Raw genomic sequence first — 18,432 nt, forward strand, 5'->3', positions numbered from 1 at the left:
GAAGTGGAACTGGGCAGAATGCAAACTAAGTTTGGCTTGAGAAGTGAGGATCACCACCATGGGTGACCAGCTGCCAAAAATCTCAGACAAAATTGACACATGGATAGTGCGACAGCAATCCGACTTTGCTTCCTTCCAGCAGAGGGTGTCAACACTTGGAGGACCAAGCACACCAAGCTAAGAAAAACCAGACCAGCATGAGAACTATATTGCAGCAACTGGAGGACAAGATGAGTTAGAAAATCACTTGTGTTGCTGCGACCTTCATCAAGTTGGGCTTCCCGAGTCTATTCTGGAAGGCAAACTACATGGGTTTCTAGAAACATGATGACCACAAACGCTTAAGTTGCAATCAAAGGCAGGCCCTGTACAGATAGAGCATGCACATCGTTTGTGACCTCAATCAAGGGTGGTGATACACAAACATTTGAAGTATGCACAAACATTTGAACTATGCCCATAAAATGGAAATACTGTGTGCAATCCAGTGCACTGGTTCATTGAACTATGAAAATAAAAACATTTTATGCTTCCAAGATTTCCTTGCAAAGCTGGCAGCACAGAGAAAGGAATTTTCACCTGCATGCTCACTGTTGCTTTATCCCACGAGTTTGAGGTTTCAACAGGGACCCTCATTCTGCACTTTTATGTCTGCATTTGAGGCTCTGCAGTATGCAAAACAATTGCTAAATGCAGATTCTACAGCAACAGCTCGTGAGGACGCTTGATTGTCTATGATGCACTGCCATGATGGACCGGAGTCAACATGAAGTCATTTTCAGAGCCTTTTTCTTTATGGGTTCCTGTAAGGAAGACTGTCTTTGGTTCTATAACAGAGTAGATGACGGCAGTAAAAGACCTGCGCGGTCCATCCAGTCTGCCCAACAAGATAAACTCACATGTGCTACTTTTTGTGTATACCTTACCTTGATTTGTATCTGTCTTTTTCAGGGCACAGACCGTATAAGTCTGCCCAGCACTAGCCCCGCCTCCCAACCACCAGCCCCTTGATTTGTATAGTAACATAGTAGTAGTACAGCATATGAAACTCAATATCAGCAACATCTTCATTTTATAGAAAAATATAAAGTTGAAATATGGGGACAAAAAAAAGCAAAGTATAGAAGAGATGATGGAGATTACACCAAGGGTTATGTATACCCTTGGATTGATATTAATTGAAGATCTAAACGGTATCGCAGAATGAAAAAAGTAGGGTTTGTTAATACTTCCAGTGATTCCTCTGGGGATGAAGCAGTATGAGGAGAAACAGGGGGGGATCGGTTTTGGAGAGGCCCTCCAGAAGTATAGAGCCAAGTGCTGCTCCCTCGCCAGAAATGACATCATCTGATTCTTTTTTTTTTACCATTGACCAACAGCAATTTGCTAACAGCCTCGAATCAAATCCAACTGAGACCAAGCTGAAAATAGTTGAATGTTATTTTACAGATAGATTTTGTTATGATTAATAACCTACAAGATCCTTGCCTTTAAAAACTCGGCTGAAAGAGCTGACAGATCTAGCTCTCTTGGAGTACACCAGGGAGTATCTGATTTGTTTTGACCATTCTTCCCATATTTTTTTTGTTACTTCCTTTTTTTTCTTTTGAAAGTTATTATTATTAATTATGACATAATATACACAGGTTGAATGCCAACAATAAGCAATTCACACATAATTGTCTAATCACACTGTTCCCACCCCTTTCCTTCCCCCCCCCCACCCCACAAGAGAAAGAAAGAAAAAAAATTAATGGGGTAACAGTTTTCAGTTATTCTAGTAGCTTAAACTATCTTGATAAACCCTATGGGCCACTACTACCCCCAACACCCCCCCCCCCCCCCCAATAATACAAACAATGTCCCATCAATTTTTTATATGGAGCCCACACTGTGAAAAATGAACCCATCCGATCATATTTAATGGCTGTTAACTAATGTAACAAGGTTACATAAGTACTTATGTAACCTTGACATTAGGTAAAGACAGTCCAATTTTACACTCAGCTGGTCCTTGCTGGATACTTCAGGCTTCCTCCAGGTCGCTGCTAGACACAGCCTTGCCGTAGTGACCACCATATGAGTCAATGCTCTCCTATGAAGAACAGCCATTGAGCAAAATGACAAGAGCAGAAGGTTCACATTCCGCTCCCAACAGATGACGAATCGGGACACCATCTCCCAGTATTTTCGAACTTTAGGGCAGGTCCACCAGATATGGCCAAAGGTTCCCTCCAATCCACACTATCTCCAGCAGAGACCAGTACCAGAGCCAAAAATCCTTTTCAAACATGCTGGGGTATAATACCACTGAAAAAGCATCTTATAACCATGTTCTATATAGTTAGAGGCAATGGTAACTTTGGTGAGCCTTGTGTAGATCAATTGCCACTGTGAGTCAGATAGAGGAACTCCCAAACAGATCATCCCAGCTGTGTTCATATATTTGGGTGATAGGTTTGCTATACAACAATGCTTTATATAGCCTAGAAATTAACCCATTCCCCACTCCCAATTTAAAAAGCTTCAGTATGGCCTGGTCCCCCTGTCGCCAATCAGGCAGTACCTTTCTATGAATAAAATCCCGTAATTGACAATATGGGAAATAAACTGCTTCAGTCAACTCATACCGTTCTCTCAAAACCTCAAAGGGGATGAAGCTATTTTGTACTAGCAATTGTTCCAAGATCCATAACTCCTTGGACTCCCCATCTTTCATACACTCCCAAGAGAGTAGATGCTAAAAAACCCAAAGCCTGTAAGATGGGTGCAAATGTATTCTGTGTTAGAGCGCTCACATCAAATACATTTAAATGTTCCCTACATAGACAACGTCTGCAGAAGTTATCTGGGGTATGCTGCACCATATGCCTGGAATAGACTTCCTGAGCCGGTACGTCAAGCTCCATCTCTGGCCGTCTTCAAATCTAAGCTAAAAGCCCACCTTTTTGATGCTGCTTTTAACTTCTAACCCTTATTCACTTGCTCAGAACCCTTATTTTATCATCCTCACTTTAATGTTCCCTTATCTCTTGTTTGTCCTGTCCTAATTAGATTGTAAGCTCTGTCAAGCAGGGACTGTCTCTTCATGTTCAAGTGTACAGCGCTGCGTACGTCTGCGCTATAGAAATGATAAGTAGTAGTCTTTGGGATTCCAAAATCTTGCTACTTTTTGGGATTCCAGAATCTTGCTATTCTTTGGAATTCTAGAATCTTGCTATTCGTTGGGATTCCGGAATCTTGCTACTCTTTGGGTTTCCGGAATCTTGCTACTCTTTGTCCTTTTCCCTTATTTGTCCTGTTTGTCTTTCCTAATTAGATTGTAAGCTCTGTCGAGCAGGGACTGTCTCTTCATGTTCAAGTATACAGCGCTGCGTACGTCTAGTGGCGCTTTAGAAATGATAAGTAGTAGTAGTAGGGTGTATAAAAAAAATAACATTGTTTTGGAAACAGCCTCCATCTCGTGCCATACCATTCAGCCAACACACAAGCTATACTATAGGGTGCTGAATTCATCCATGTATGTAACTGGGATAATGGAAGCCAAGATAGGTCAACTGCATCTTACCAGCCACTGCTTATTCCAACTGCACCCAGCATTTCGAGGTGAATATCATCCAATCAAAAAGCGCAGTCAGCTGCGCAGCTTGATAATATTGAGCAAAATCAAGGACCCCCATTCCTCCCTGTTCTCTCTCAGCATGCATTCGGGCCCTACATACTCGCGGAGGCTTATTTTGCCAAATATAATGAAAAACTTTACATTCAAGCTTAAGTAAAAACCCTTTAGGAGTGCGCATTGGGAGACATGCAAAGAGATACAGGAATCTTAGGAGCATATTCATTTTTACCGCACTAATCCGACCTACTCATGAAACTCCATGCCCTTCCCACTGGTTGAGATCATCCATCACTTTAGAAAGCAAAGGGGGATAATTTTAAATCATAAAGCTGATCCAGATCGACTGGAATATGAACCTCTAAATAGCGTATAGATCGGTGTGCCCACCTATAGCGAAAGCGGGTGCGCAATTCTGATAACTGCAGTTCCCCCACTGTAAGATTAAGCAGCTCTGATTTTGAGACATTAACTATAAATCCTGATAACCGTCCATACTGTCGCAGCATATTTTGAACTGCTACTAGGGATTGAAGAGGTTTCATTAGGACAAAAAGTATGTCATCTGCATGCAGCACGATTTTATATTCTTTACCTACCCGAATCCCCACAATATCCTTACATTCCCATACCGCTTGAGCTAACGGTTCCATACTTAGCGCGAAAATCAGTGGGGACAATGGACATCCCTGCCTAGTACCCTTTGATATCTTAAAGAACTCTGTATATGCTCCATTGACCCGGAGACTTGCCACCGGAGAATCATAAATAAGAGATAACCATGTCATAAAGATTCCCGCAAAACCAAAACGACGCAAAGTCCCCATCATAAATGGCCAGGAAACTTGATCAAATGCCTTTCCTGCGTCAATACTTAAGACTATCGCCTGAATCTTTTCTCGCCGAGTCAAGCACACCAAATCCAACAAACGTCGAATGTTATCCTTGGGCTGCCGACCTTGGATAAACCCAGACTGATCCCCATGGATCAGATCAGGAAGGTATCTTTGCAGCCTTAGTGCCAGAATCCTGGTTAGGATCTTATAGTCAACCCCTAACAGAGAGACCGTTTAGAGCAGTTTGCTCTACCTAGGGTGGATGCCCTGGTGATGACGGTCACTAAGAAGACTACTCTTCCAGTGGAAGGTGGTGTGGCACTTAAGGATATGCAAGACAGATGGCTAGAGGCCTCTTTAAAACGTGCCTTTGAGGTGGCCGCTTTGACACTTCAAGCTTCTGTTTGTAGTTCTTCTGCGGCTAGAGCTTGTCTCAGTTGGCTACATTCTGTCATGGATTCGATTTCAGACTCTGATATGCCGGGAACTCCTCAGATGTCGCTGATGGATATTGGGCTGGCGTACTTGGCAGATGCCTTGCATGATTTGGTCCGTACTTCGGCCAAACTCATGGCTTTGACCGTTTCCTCTTGGCGTCTTCTGTGGCTCCGTCATTGGGTCGCAGATATGGCCTCCAAGCAACGGCTCATTAAAATGCCTTTCCGAGGGAAACTTCTTTTTGGGGAAGACCTAGAAAAGATTGTTAAAGATTTGCGGGATTCTAAATCTCAGCGTCTTTCAGAGGATAGACCCAAGTCTACTTCCAGGCAGGGAGCCTTGAGGTCACGTTTCAGAGAGACGTGACGGTATCGCCCGGGGCGGTCCAACGCAGCCTTTCAGCGTCCTCGTTTTGGGCAGTGTTCTTCGCAACGAGAAGCGTCCGGCTGGACCCCCCTCTCGTCAGGGGGTTCCTCAGGCCTCCCAATGATGGGGCGCAGGTCCACTCAGGAGGAGAGCAGATTGGTGGTCAACTTTCTCTGTTTCTTCCAGAGTGGGCCAGAATTATATTAAACTAGGAAAAAAAGGCCCGTTCCTGAAACCAATGAAACCGGTGCTAGCAAGATTTTCCACGGAGTATGTATGTTTGAGAGAGTATGTGTGAGAGTTACTGTGTGAGAGAGAGAGAGAGAGAGAGTGAATGTGCAAGTGTGTGTGTGTGTGTGTGTGACAGAGAGAGAGTGAGACTGGGTACAAGTGTGTCTGAGAAAGACAGAGAGAGAGCGCCATTGGTCCCCCCTCCCTCCGAGTTCCAGGGTCATCCCCTCCCTCCCCTCCGAGCTCCAGGGTCATCCCCTCCCTCCCTCTGAGTTCCAGGGTCGTCGTCCCCTCCCTCCAAGTTCCAGGGTCGTCCCCTCCCTCCGAGTTCAAGGGTTGTCCCCTCCCTCCGAGTTCCAGGATTCTCCCCTCCCTCCGAGTTCCAGGGCACCAAGTTTCAGGTTCCCCCTCCCTCCCTCAGAGTTTCGGGGTCCCCCCCTCTCCGAGTTTCAGGGTCCCCCCCTCTCTCCATATTACTGATAAGGAAATGACCAATGAGCACATAGTGTGCATGTGGTTGCAGCAGGAGAGGTTGGTAAGAAAACAGGAACAGAAAATTCCCTTATATGAACAGTAAGTTAGAATAGAAGAAATCACATGATTTAGAAGAAATTAAAAGCTTATAACAGTATATAAGTGCAATATGAGAAAGCCAATCTGAGCAGCCTAGTAGCTCAGCCTGAACGTCTTGCTCGCTGTGTGACAAAAACTACTCCAGAGGGAACAATCATTTTTTATTGGCTTAGAGAAATACCAATAAAGATTTTATTTGGTTGGGCCTAAACCAAGTCTGATTGTCTCTCTTATTCCAGCCAGAGAGATTTATCTCTATGGCTGAAAGTGTATTCCCCTCCTAAGGGGCATAAGGATGGGATTACAGCACTTTGAAAACCTAACTGGCTTTACACTAACTTGCCCTATAGGGAAAAAATTTTTTTTAATTAGGTCTTTAAAGGGACAGATGTCTTTTAATTTTAAGAAGACATGACTCAGCATCTATATTCCTTGTGTGTACTGACACACGGGTTATCTCACTGACCAAAAATCCCCTACTTCTGACCACAGTAGCATTACAGTTTAGCAGTGCAGAATGTGCTTAGTGAATCTATTATATCCATTCAATTTATATCCACTTTATGCTACTTATATCAGGAAACCAGCCTATATCTGTCAATAAAACTTACAGGACCCTACCTCTTTTGTATGAGATAGTCCTCCAGAATATCAAGACAGCGCACCATCTGAGAGAAAATTAGCACTTTGTGACCACCTGCTTTCATCTTGGGAAGAAGTTTATCAATGAGAACCAACTTGCCAGCAGACTGGATCATTGCTTGTAGATGGATATCAAGAGCTGATGGGCTATAAGTCTCTCTGAATTCCCCTAGAATTTTCTCTTCAGCACCTGTCAAAAGCATGCATTTTTAACAATCACAAAAATAATCCCAAAGAAACAAGACAAATTAAAACAAACACCAGCAAGACAAAGCCCAATATCAACTACCAATATTGCTGAGAACCATAAAGTTGAAATTAGGCCTTACCTGCTAATTTTCTTTCCTCTACACCCTCCAGACCGGTCAAGACGCTTGGGTTATGCATGTCTATCAGCAGAGGGAGACTGAGAACACCAGAGTTTGGATACTGTATATCTATCCTGTGCAGAACCCAACCAGACAGTATTCAGATAACAAAGCAGAGAAAGAAATGAAGAAAGAAACAAAACACCACAGAACCCTGTATCTGGAACCCCACAAAAGTAACTATGATCCAGCAGACAGAGCACAACTAGCGACCTGACCTGCACCAGTTGAAAACCAGGAACCATGCCTGGCACCTCTCTGACAGGCTTTGAACACATACATACTAGTAAACAAACACAGCAAACTCAAGCCAAACACAAGAAAACAGGGTGGGCTCTTGACCAGTCTGGAGGGTTTAGAGGAAAGAAAATTAGCAGGTAAGACCTAATTTCACCTTCCTCAGCAACCTCCAGAATAGTCAAGACGCATGAGAAGTACCAAAACAGTAAACCTATAAATCCAGAAGCAAAAATGAGGAAAATGGTTAAAAAAAAACAAAACTAAAAGGATCGGCTGCAAAGGTTAGGACACTAAATCAGGCATGGAAGTTATTCAAAAATACCATCTTGGAAGCCCAGTCCAGATGCATTCCACGTATTTGCAAAGGTGGAAAGAAGAGAAAACGTCAGCCTCCATGGTTAAAAGGCGATGTAAAGAGGCCATTACAGCGAAAAGATTGTCCTTCAAAGAATGGAAAAAGTACCCAAAGAAAATAAGAAGCAACATAAGCACTGGCAAGTCAGATGCAAAGCATTAATAATGAAGGCTAAAAAACAATATGAAGAGAAACTTGCCGCAGAGGCTAAAACTCACAGTAACAACTTTTTCAGATACATCAGAAGCAGAAAGCCTGAACTGTTAGATCAGGAAGGAGCAAAAGGGGAACTCAGGGTGGACAAGGCCATAGCGGAGAAACAAAATGAATTCTTTGCTTCTGACTTTACGAAGAAGATAAGAGATCTGCCTGTACCAGAAATGGTTTTCAAGGGTGATGATGTGGAGGAATTGAAAGAAATCTCGGTGAACCTGGAAGATGTACTGAGCCAAATTGACAAATTAAAGAGTAGTAAATCACCTGGACCGGATGGCATACATCCGAGTGGAGGAGTGGCCTAGTGGTTAGGGTGGTGGACTTTGGTCCTGGGGAACTGAGGAACTGAGTTCAATTCCCACTTCAGGCACAGGCAGCTCCTTGTGACTCTGGGCAAGTCGCTTAAGCCTCCATTGTCCCATGTAAGCCGCATTGAGCCTGCCATGAGTGGGAAAGCGCGGGGTACAAATGTAACAAAAAAAAAAAACAACTCAAGCATGAAATTGATGATCTGCTGTGAGTAATATGTAATTTGTCATTAAAATCATCCGTAGCACCTGAAGATTGGAGGGTGGCCAATGTGACACCGATTTTTAAAAAGGGTTCTGGGGTGATCTGGGAAATGATAGACCGGTAAGCCTGACATCGGTGCCAGGCAAAATAGTGGAAACTATTATAAACAATAAAATTATAGAACATGTACACAAACATGGTTTAATGGGACAGAGTCAGCATGGGTTCAGCCAAAGGAAGTCTTGCCTCACCAATTTGCTTCATTTCTTTGAAGGCATGAATAAACATGTAGATAAAGGTGAGCTGGTTGATATAATGTATCTAGATTTTCAGAAACCTTTTGTTAAAGTTCCTCATGAGAGACTCCTGAGAATAATAAAGAGTCATAGGATCGGAGGCAAGGTTCTGGTGTGGATTAGGAATTGGTTATTGGACAGAAAACAGAGGGTAGGGTTAAATGGCCATTTCTCTCAATGGAGAGTGAACAGTGGAGTGCCGCAGGGATCCATACCGAGACTGGTACTATTTAATATATTTATAAATGATATGAAAATCAGAGCGACAAATGAGCTGATCAAATTTGCAGATGATACAAAACTATTCAAGGTTTTTAAAACACATGCGGACTGTGAAATATTGCAGGAAGACCTTAGGAAGTTGGAAGACTGGGCATCCAAATGGCAGATGAAATTTAACGTGGACAAATGTAAGTGATGCACATTGGTAAGAATAATCCGAATCACAGTTACCATATGCTAGGTTCCACCTTGGGGGTCAGCGCTCAAGAAAAAGATTGGGTGTCGTTGTAGATAATATGCTGAAATTTTCTGCTCAATGTGCGGCAGCAGCAAAAAAAGCAGGATGCTAGGAATTATTAGGAAAGGGATGGTGAATAAGACAGAAAATACTATAATGTCTTTGTATCGCTCCATGGTGCGTCCGCACCTTTGAGTACTGCGTTCAGTTCTGGTCGCCGTATTTCAAAAAAAGATATAGCGGAATTAGAAAAGGTTCAAAGAAGAGCGAATAAAATGATAAAGGGGATGGAACTCCTCTCGTATAAGTTAAGGCTAAAGAGGTTAGGACTCTTCAGCTTGAAAAAGAGACGGATGAGGGGAGATATGATTGAGGTCTACAAAATTCTGAGTGGTGTAGAACGACTAGAAGTAAATCAATACTTTACTCGTTCCAAAAGTACAAAAACTAGGGGACACTCAAGGAAGTTACATGGAAATAATTTTAAAACAAATAAGAGGAAATAGTTAAGCTCTGGAACTCTTTGCTGGAGGAGGTTGTAACAGCGGTTAGCATCACTGGGTTTAAAAAAAGTTTGGACAAATTCCTGGAGGAAAAGTCCATAGTCTGCTATTGAGTCAGACATGATAAGCAACTGCTTGCCCTGGGATTTGTAGTATGAAGTGTTCCCACGATTTGGGTTTCTGCCAGGTATTTGTGACCTGGCCACTGTTTAGAAAAAAGAAGAACTGGGCTAGATGGACCATTGGTCTGACCCAGTATGGCTACTCTTATGTTCTTATGGAATGCGCCTTAAGCACCAACGGAATATTGCGACCCTTGAGCAAATAAGCTGAAGTAATCACCTCCTTCAGCCACCGGGCTAGAGTCGCCTTGGAGGCTGCCGCCACCTTCTTTGGACCTCCATACAGAACAATCTATCTGAAGTACAAAATTCCTGCGCCTTCCCAGGTAATGCTGCAAAACTCTTTTCACATCCTACCTCACCAGGCGACACCAATCCAAATCCCCTGGTCTATCCCCCAGAACCGGCAAGGAGATTAACTAGTCACATGAAAGTCCGAAACAACCTTGGGCAGAAAATACAGAACTGGCTTTAGCAAAACTTTCTCCTTGGAAAAAGACAAGAAAGGTGCCCTACAGGACAAAGCCTGCAACTCCAAAATCCTTTGAGTTGAAGATATAGCTACCAAAATCACCGTCTTCAAAGTGAGATCCTTACAGGTGCTCGCCTCAAGTGGTTCCTAAGGAGCACCCACCAGAACCTCCAAAATGAGAGTTAAATCCCATAGAGCTACCAAAGGATGCCACGGGGGCCAAAGAAGCTTCACTCCACGCAGAAAACATACCACATCCGGACAAGAAGCCAAGGACAACCCCTGAACTTTCCCCCGAAAACAAGCCAAAGCTGACTCCTGCACTTTCAAGGAGGACAGAGCCAGACCTTGGTCCAAACCACCCTGCAGAAACTCCAAAATCTCTGTGATCGAAGCGCACAAAGGCCGATAAGACCCATCTTGACACCAGCTCTCAAAAATACACCAAGTAGGCCAAAGAAGTTGACCGCTTACACGACTGCAGCATTGTAGAAATCACCTTGGGAGAACAGCCTTTCCTCATGAACCGAGCCCTCTCAAGAGCCAAGCCATAAGTGAGAACGGAGACGGGTTGGGCATCACAATGGGACCCTGATGCAACAAGTCCCTCTCCCCATGCAATGGCAATGGATCCCGCACTGCCAGACAGACCAAGTCTCCATACCAAGGATGGCGTGGCCAGTTTGGAGCAACCAGAATCACCAGGCCCACGTGTAGCTCGGTCCACTGGACCACCCGACCCACCAACAGCCATGGTGGAAACACGTAAAGCAACACCTGAGAAGGCAGCAGAACGATCAACGCATTCATCCCTTCGGAACAAGGATCCCTCCAACTTAAATAACGAGGCACCTGAGCATTGTCGGCTGTCGCCATTTGATCCACATGAGGCAGACCCCATCTGAACACAATCTGGTCGAAAACTGAATGATGAAGAGACCACTCACTGGGATCTAGAGTGTGTCTGCTCAGAAAGTCTGCTCACATATTGTCCATGCCAGCCATGTGTATCACAGAGAGGTCATTAAGATGCACTTCCGCCCAGTGAACCAACAACGCCATCTCCTCTGCGACCGCCCGACTCTTCATGCCCCCCTGCCGACTGACATAGGCCACAGCCGTGGCATTGTCTGAGAGGACCTGCATGGCTGTTGTGAAGACGAGGCTTCTCCTCCCGCTCTCCAGCAGGCCTCGGGCTCCCGAGCAGGACTCCAGCCGGTCTTTTCCCAGCATCCTGAACACTCCAACCTCAAGATCCTGGGCCCTTTTTCCACTCAGGGTAAGCTTGCAGGAAATATGCAGATTAGATGCAAATCACTCAAGTTCAACACAGCATATTCACCAAGCAGCTCTTTATTCCAGCCCCCTGGGGCACACTTCTTCCAGCTTAAAACACTGTCCTTCTTCCAGCGTAAAACATTATCACAAGCTTAAAACTCTTTCACAGATCTTCCCACTGAGCCTCACATCCATAGACACCTGGGCTCAGTGCTAACAGCCTTCTGTCCTCCAGCCCCTGGCTACTAGTTCCTTGGTCTTCTTACACAGTTCTATATACAACGGATTAACACAACAGTTTCTCTAGTGCCCAGCCAGTACCTTCAGGGAATCCACAGCTGCCAGCTCTCCAGTTCCTCTCTCTCTTCTCTTTCTCCTTTCCAAACTCAGGCAGGTATAAAATGGGTGACTAGCTTCTACACCCCTTTAGGCTCTTCCCCCTAATTCCAGGCAGAACCCAGCCCATAACAACCTTCACCTGTTTCCAACCCAGGACTCTCCCAGGTCCTAGCGACCTCCATCTGGACCTTCCCCTACTGGCTCCCTCTAGTGACTCATCCTAAGCATAAGCATTTCCCCCCATTCCTATGGGAACAGCACCACCTAGTGGCCTACCCAGGATAGGACAGCCCCTTATTCTTCACACTGTGCAGATGATGAGAGGTCAGAAGGACTCCAGAGCTAACCGGACCGCTCGTGAATCCAACCAACTGATTGGCCAACGAGATTCCTCCACTGACCAGCGACCGAGCCATCTGCCCGAGATAATGGTCCCCCCAGCCTGGCATCCGTGGAGAGGACTATACACTCTGGCGACTCCAGAGGCATGCCCTTCTCCAGATGAGGTGTACAAAGCCACCACTGCAGACTGCGCCGGGGGGCGCAAAAGGGGAAGCCGCCCCTCCAAATCCTGCCTCTGTGGAGATCAGCGAGACAAAAGAGCTTGCTTCAGGAGCCTCATGTGAGCCCTGGCCCATGGAACCACTTCCAGTGCTGCCGCCATCAAATCCAGAACCTGCAGGTAGGATCAGGCCACGGGAGCAGTCTCCAACAGGAGCTACCGAATCTGCCCTTGCAGCCTGCTGATCTGAGTAGGGAGCAGAAACACACGCCCCTACAGAGTGTTGAAATGAACCCCACATAGTCAAGGGACTGAGACGGCTGTAGATGATTCTTGGCTGCGTTTACTACCCAGCACAGAGACTCCAGGAATGCACCACTTGACCAGTTGCCCTCTCACTCTCCAAATGAGACTTTGCCCGAATCAACCAGTTGTCGAAATACGGATGAACCAAGATGCCTGGGCAACAACAACGAGGGACATATTCTTTGCCTTAGCACTCAGCAAAGTCATAAAGGGCATCAGCCAAGAACGAAGAGCCCATCTCCAGCTTGGCCAACTCCTGCACTGAAACAGCCCTATCCAAGACCCTCTCAGCCCAAAGAAAGCAAACGCGAGCCACCAGACCCCCCCCCCCCCACAGATGGACGCTTGCAGCGCCAGTGCTGATAAATCAAAACTATGCTTAAGAAGAGATTTCAACTTCCTATCTCAGGGGTCACAGAGAGCAGCACCACCACCACCTACCAGAATTGCACTCGCTTTAGTCACTGCTGTCACCCACCGCGTCCACAGTGGGAGGATTGAGAGAATCCCTATCCTCCTGTGGAATTGGATAAAGTCTAGCCATAGCCTGAGCTACTTTACAAGGGGTATTAGGTGAATTCCACTCCGCCAAGACCATAGTCCTAAGATTCTCATTCATAGGGAAGGATCGCGGTGGATGACGGATCCCTTTAACCAAAACATTCACCTGTTTTGTATCAACCGCAGAAGTCTCCGCAGGTTCAAACTTAAGCGTAGAAGATACCTGGTCTATTAACTCTGCTAACTCATCTCTGAAAACTTCTGACCCAGATGGGTCTTCCCCGGGTAGCAAGAAATCTTTTTCCTGAGATGACAACAGGGAATCTCCCTCCTCGAGGAAGCGATGAAACCTCCAGTTCCTCAACTCAGTCCAGGGGAGGTCTTTTTGCCACCCCTGGACCAGTTTCCACAATGGGAGCATTACCCCAGACCAGACCACCTGCCTTTCAAGCCTGATATAACGACCAAACAAACTCAGGAGGGAAACCCAGTCCTCCTGAGCACTCACTCGCCAAAGCTGGGCCTGAGAAAGAAGCCTCTTGCAATAGCTGAGGTGGCCCTACAGCACAGGAAGAATCCAAGATGGTGGTGGTTCCCACTGAAATCGGGATAGCCGCTGAAGAGCCCAGCTGCAGAACAGTCTCTGCCCTAGCCATCCCGGAACCACTCTGCTCTGCGGTCAGGTACTGCCACCGAAGTCGACTTTGACTCCCCACAAAGCCGACACTGCGCCCCAGGTGCTTCAATCCCCCAGTGCGTACAAGAGCGGCAGCGCAAGAGCTTGGCCATAAATATCTCCACGGAACCAGATCCAAAGAAAAATAAAGAAGCTGGTGGGAAGAGAGACATGACCCAGCTCAAAAGTCAACAAAACCCGCTACCAACACAGCAATGAATCGCCCTGCCCTCTCAGAGAGCTAAAGAACCAGCACACAGCACTGTGCTACCTCCACCCCTCTGTGCTTCAGCCCAGTTATTATAGGCTGTCTAAGGCACTCAAGGCTCCCGCCCTGACACGGCAGCCGAGGCACACAGTTGTCCACTCCAACTGAAGGGCAGAGAAGGGGGAGGGACCCGGTCAGATGGATTTAACACTCCAATGGGGAGATGGTGCCCCATCGGACTCACACCCCAGAAACACACCAAAGAACCAGGCACAGGGTTGGGTTTTTTTTTGTTTTGTTTTTTTTCAATACCTTACCCATAGAGAAGCAAGAAAGCTCCCCAAAAAGACAGAGAACCCAATGTACCCCATAGGGTCTACCAGACCGGTCAGGCTGTACAGACTGCACGTTTACCCTCTGCTGGAGACTGAGAAATACTACCTGGTTGGGTTCTGCACAGGATAGATTTACAGTATCCAAACTCAGGTGTTCTCAGTCTCCCTCTTCTGGTAGGCGTGCGTAACTCAAGCGTCTTGATGGGTCTGGAGGGTTGCTGAAGAATACTGGAAAAAACAAAAGATTTTTTTTTAATTACATGTGTATATGGGGCCTTCAGCAAATTTTGCAAAATCTTTTTGCAACTAAATAAGTGTTGCCTATTAGGGTAGCTGATTTTCAATCACCAGCATCCTCTGGTGTAAGTGCAATAAATGTCCTGTGCCCCACATAACAGTGTCCATTATTAAAGTTCACAGCAGTACTTCACATCATATACTAACAACATTTTTAACAAAGCCTTTTGTCAATAAGAACTAAAAATCTGTTAACTCCAAAATCAAGCAAACAAGACCAGCAGTTAGTCTCCTCTGCCCAGTATGCTCCCTCCATGATTGGCAGAGGAGACTAACTGCTGGTCTTACTTGCTCATTTTTCACATTTGCTATTGACAAAAGATTTTACAATACTGGATATTGTTATGTAAAGAAATAAGATTGTTAAGTGGGACATAAGACATTTATAATTTTTTTCCAACTTATAATTCCGGAGGGTACCAGTGATTGAAAATCAGCTACCCTAAAAAGCAACATTTGGTTGAAAGAGGGTTTTGCAACATTTTCTGAAAGCCCCTAAAATACATGTAATTGTTTTTTTCAGTATTTGTGATTCTCAGCAATAATGGTAATTGGTACCAGACTTTGTCCTACAGTGCAAATTTATCAAAGCATATTAAGAGACCAACTTGGAAGAAAGTAGACAAGCTTTAGTACTTTATTCATAGAAAACCTTCAGCATGACTCGGTGCTTCTTTTTTTTTTTTTTGGGGGGGGGGGGGGGGGAGGAATGTACCTGAACTCATACAGGGCCAACCTTAAGGGCAGGGTCATTATCTATGGCTCTGCCCCTACAGCAGCCACCCACCCCACAGTAGTAACACCCATTTTACCAGCCATGAAGCATACAGGGCCTATTTTACAAAGCAGCGCTACCAATTCCCAGTGCGGCAAATAAAAGGAAGCCTATTCAACTCCTATGGGCTTCCTCTCATTTCTCGCACTGGGAATCAGTAGTGCAGCTTTGTAAAAGAAGTCCATAAAAAGGCATCATTGAAAATAGTACTCCAGTCCCTATTTCCAACAAAAGAACCCCAAGAGTGACCATAAACTAATAAAATATGTAGACAAAATTCAGCTGAAACCCCCCCCAAAACCAGACTCTGGCATGCAGGACATTAGAAAAAAAAAATATATTTTCCCCTTGTACTGCTGTAAAGATAGCACACGTAAATTTCAAAAACAGACAAATTCCATTCACAACATTACAAATTAACAACTACAAATAAAACAAAAAATTAACACAAGTACTACACTACCTTGCAGAACATTGCTATTAGGTTACTTGGAACTGCTTGCATGTCTGAGCACGTGACCAACCCCTTTGTACCTCAAGTAACACAGGCTACCTATATTTTTTTACAAGATAATTTAAAGTACTTTGCCTAGCACACAATGCTTTTTGGCAGCAGGATCCATCTTACTTAAGTAGGCTAGCCATTATTATTTTTTTTTTAATACTCCAGCAAGTTGTCTTAGGTCGCTTCAGGATCACAGGATGACTATGTCTTCTCTTTCGAGGGCACAGTGTGTTTGTGCAGCGCTGCGTACGCCTTGTAGCGCTATAGAAATGCTGAATAGTAGTAGTAGTAGCCACATAGAAAAGAGCTTTCTTTTGGCAAGCGCCCTCACTTTGAATTTCTTTAGCCAAAGTATTTCAAGCAAAATCTAGTTATCAAAAACTTAAAGTTCTTTTAAAGACATATTTTTTAAAGTTAGCTTTTTCCCTGTAGTCTAGGAAATTGGTGCATCTATATGCAAGGCCTTCTTTTGTAGTGAATACCTTCACTGTATTGTTAAAAGCTTAGGGTTTTACATACATTTGGAATGACTTTTTTATTTTTAGTCTGGAGAATGAAATGGTCTATCTGTCTGTATTCCTTAATTTATTTCTGAATGAGTGCTCTTGGTTGACTGTGCTTTAGGTCTTTCTATTAATTGATGGAGTACTTTTCCACCTATTTTATTTGGATTAAGTTGTGTTAACTACTCTGATCTGGAAAGCTGAATGGCATATCAAGTTCATAAATAAAGAAAAAGACAAATATACTTTATCTTAAACTAAAAGTAAAATTCTTTTTTTCTGTCTGGCCACATACTATTTTCAGTTGTACTGGTCCCAGTTTCTGGTTTCTACTTTCCTCGTCTTCTCTTAACTCTATTGCCAAGATTTAATGTTCGTCTTTTTTCTCTCCTCCGCGGGAGGTGGTGGAGATGAAAACGGTAACGGAATTCAAACATGCGTGGGATAAACATAAAGGAATCCTGTGCAGAAGAAAGGGATCCTCAGGAGCTTAGCCTAGAATGGGTGGCAGAGCTGGTGGTTGGGAGGCGGAGCTAGTGTGGGCAGACATATACGGTCTGTGCTGGGGCTGGTGGTTGGGCGGCGGGGATAGTGCTGGGCAGACTTATACGGTCTGTGTCAGAGCCAGTGGTGGGTGGCAGGGATAGTGCTGGGCAGACTTATACGGTCTGTGCCAGAGCTGGTGGTTGGGAGGCGGGGATAGTGCTGGGCAGACTTATACGATCTGTGCCAGAGCCGGTGGTGGGTGGCAGGGATAGTGCTGGGCAGACTTATACGGTCTGTGCCAGAGCTGGTGGTTGGGAGGCGGGGTTGGTGGTTGGGAGGCGGGGATAGGGCTGGCCAGACTTATACGGTCTGTGCACTGAAGAGGACAGTACAAATAAAAAAAGTAGCACATATGAATTTATCTTCTTGGGCAGACTGGATGGACCGTGCAGGTCTTTTTCTGCCGTCATCTACTATGTTACTATGTTTTCAGCATTCTTCAGTTTATTTTCTGCCTCTGTCCACATATTAATTCTTTCTTACCATTCAATCTTCAATGTACCTCTTTTGACTACCCCTCTCTCCTCCCCACTTCCATCTAGCATTTCCACTCCCTCTTCACAAAAGTGGAGACAGGGAAGAAGTGGGAAACTGCAGACCGATAAGTCTCATGTCAGTGGTAGGAAAAATAATGGAGTCGTTGCTGAAAGAAAGGATAGTTAACTTTCTAGAAGCTAACGGGTTACAGGACCCGAGGCAACATGGCTTTAGCAAAGGAAAATCTTGCCAAACAAATCTCATTGATTTCTTTGACTGGGTGACCAAAGAACTGGATGAAGGACATGTGCTAGATGTAATCTACTTGGATTTCAGCAAAGCCTTTGATACGGTCCCCCACAGAAGACTCGTGAATAAGTTGAAAGGGCTGAACTTAGGACCAAAAGTGGTGAACTGGATAGGAAACTAGTTGACCGACAGGTGGCAGAGAGTGGTGGTAAATAGAATCTGCTCAGTGGAAAGGAATGTGAGCAGTGGAGTTCCTCAGGGGTCGGTGCTGGGGCCAATTCTGTTTAATATATTTGTGGGAGATATTGCTGAAGGGTTGGAAGGAAAGGTTTGTCTTTTTGCGGATGACACGAAGATAGCCAATAGAGTGGATACCCTGGAGGGAGTAGAAACAATGAGAAGGGATCTCCAAAAGTTAGAAGAATGGTCGGGGGTCTGGCAGTTAAAATTTAATTGGTAAATATAACAGAAACCTTCATGAAAACTTTTAAACAAAAATTTCTTACAAGTTAAAATTTAATGCCAAGTGTAGAGTGATGCATTGGGGTGCAGAAACCAGGAGGGGAGAGATTAGTAAACTACACCCAGGAGAGAGACTTTCGGGTGTTGGTGTCAGAGGATATGAAGGTGAAGAAACAATGTGACAAAGCGACGGCTGTGGCCAGAAGGATGCTAGGCTGCATAG

General features: G+C 44.9%; 1 protein-coding gene across 5 annotated transcripts in view; it reads right to left on the minus strand.

Annotated features, from left to right (window-relative positions):
- The window catches only part of LOC115470793 (chromodomain-helicase-DNA-binding protein 9-like), a 624,303-nt gene that overhangs the window by 278,068 nt on the left and 327,803 nt on the right, over positions 1 to 18,432 (minus strand). For all 5 annotated transcript variants that reach the window (XM_030204322.1, XM_030204321.1, XM_030204320.1 and 2 more), the window contains one exon: positions 6,685 to 6,895. In XM_030204322.1, coding sequence (XP_030060182.1) covers positions 6,685 to 6,895 — 211 coding nt within the window. The remainder of the gene's footprint in view (positions 1 to 6,684; positions 6,896 to 18,432) is intronic.

Source organism: Microcaecilia unicolor, chromosome 5, assembly GCF_901765095.1.
Source record: "Microcaecilia unicolor chromosome 5, aMicUni1.1, whole genome shotgun sequence".
In the NCBI taxonomy this organism is placed as follows: domain Eukaryota; kingdom Metazoa; phylum Chordata; class Amphibia; order Gymnophiona; family Siphonopidae; genus Microcaecilia; species Microcaecilia unicolor.